Source organism: Ixodes scapularis, unplaced genomic scaffold (assembly GCF_016920785.2).
Source record: "Ixodes scapularis isolate PalLabHiFi unplaced genomic scaffold, ASM1692078v2 PGA_scaffold4__175_contigs__length_147842914, whole genome shotgun sequence".
In the NCBI taxonomy this organism is placed as follows: Eukaryota; Metazoa; Arthropoda; class Arachnida; order Ixodida; family Ixodidae; genus Ixodes; species Ixodes scapularis.
The window spans coordinates 120,032,161-120,034,129 of record NW_024609879.1 but is presented as its reverse complement, the minus strand read 5'-3'; the positions used below and the strand labels follow the sequence as shown (position 1 = coordinate 120,034,129).

General features: G+C 51.3%; 1 protein-coding gene across 1 annotated transcript; it reads left to right on the top strand.

Moving 5' to 3' along the window:
- Positions 1-397: 397 nt before the first annotated feature.
- LOC115317073 lies at positions 398-1,526 on the top strand. The gene is made up of 2 exons (XM_040205867.1): positions 398-1,309; positions 1,419-1,526. Exons 1-2 carry the CDS (start codon positions 398-400, stop codon positions 1,524-1,526), a joined length of 1,020 nt encoding a protein of 339 aa, XP_040061801.1.
- The last annotated feature ends 443 nt before the right edge of the window (positions 1,527-1,969 follow it).

Here is a 1,969-nt window from a genome sequence, read left to right as displayed (position 1 = left end):
ATATTCGCCAGGTAAGGCTTATATACGCCAGATAAGGCTGTATATACTCCAGATAAGGCTGTATATACCACAGATAAGGTTGTTTATAGGCCGTATATTGTTAAATATTGAGGACATTTCTCGCTAAATGTGAATACGCGCCCGACTACACATCTCACAGGAAAAGAAGACCAAGGAGCATGTGCTAAGAAGAAGATGAAGTGAGGCCACCGGCGCGAGCAGAGCTAGTTGGAACCGTTGATCGATGCAACATCAACCTTCAAGAGCCCTCCATATGTCTAGACTGTAAATATGTTGTATAAATCTCTTTTGTAAACCGGAGTGATCTAAATTATCGAATATTTTGGTGCCGAAACCCGGGACTCCAGCAACAATACGAGATCAGCGAACAGCGAACATGGAGCGGCTCCAGACGAAAAGGTTGGTGACGCGAGCCGAAATTGAACATCTAAGCGAGGAGATCCAAGCGGCGGTGTCAATTGAGGATTTCAGGCCTCATCACGAAGAACGCCTCGCAGAAATAACGGACGAGCTGGATGTCCTGGCAAGGGAACTCAAGGAGCAAGATGCGCTCATCGAGGTCCACGTAAAGAGCGAGAACCTCGCCGAAGAATACAGGGCCGTCAGGGAGACACAAAGTGTGATCACCCGAATGCGGACACGTCTTCGACGCCTAGAGACAAGGACATCGTCATCTATCGAGAGCAGGGTCACCGAGACCACAGAACGATCGACCACTCAAACCCAGAGCCGAGCTGGACAGCTTAAACTTCCAAAGCTCGAACTCCAACGGTTTGATGGAGAGAAGTTGAATTGGCTTCCCTTCTGGGAGCAGTTCCGACAGGCGATCCACGACAACATCGAGCTCTCCGGCGTGGAGAAGTTTCTATACCTTCGGACTGTGCTGACGGGCAAGGCGGCGGCGGCAGTAAGCGGCATTCAAGCAACGGAGAGCAGCTACGCTTATGCCGCGGAGCTTCTAAAAGAAAGATTTGGCAAGAAAGACGTCCTTGTTCAAGAACACCTCACGCAGCTGCTGAACCTGCCAAAAGTGAAGGCGCTGAGTGACGTCGGAGCCCTCCGTCGTTTACATGATCACGTTCATTGCAACATCGCTTCGCTGAGGACTCTGGGCATCGACTCTGACAGCTACGGGGCAATGCTGTGTGCTGCGTTGTTCTGCGTCCTGCCCGCTGACTGGGCCGTGGACTTCTACAAGAGTCAGAGTACTAGTAATGAAACACCGGAAAGCTCAAATCTTGAGGCTGTCCTGCGATCAATGCGTGTAGAGCTGGATAGCAGAGAGAAGGTACACGACGGCAGTACACGGGACCAACCGCAACCTCTGAAAATACACAGCGACAGAGATCGATCAAGCGACAACCTCCGAGGAAAGGGGTCTGCTGCTTCCCTCGCAGTTGGTGCCAAACCCTCAAACGACGGGTGCCCTCTTTGTTCCTCCGAATTACATGAAGCGCCGCAATGTAACTCTGCAATTCCGATCGAAGAAAAGAAGAGACGGCTAAGGAGCGAAGGGAGGTGTTACAGATGCGCGAAGCGAGGACACACCTCAAAAGAATGTCGAAATCGGTTCCTTCGCTGCGACAAATGTGGCCGACGCCATATCACTCCACTTTGTGGTACGTCACCTCCGTCTTATCAAGGAGCGACCGACACTACCGAGCTCCACTCCCTGGCGTCTTTGAATGCCATCAACAAGAACGCCGTAATGCTACAAACGGCTCAAGTATGGAGTTAAAGTTGTTCCTCCCGGTGGTGTGGGAGGCAGGTTCCGCTTCGATGGTCTGGAGCGTGGTGGCACGAACGTCGCTGAGTGACGGGTCGACTCACTGCTTGAATAGAACTATGTGCATTTATTTACACTCTAGTTACAAGTCCCAACTTGGGAAATCATCCTGCCTCGTCTAAAGTCTCGACCCCCGTCCCCAATTTCTCTCCATCAAATCCA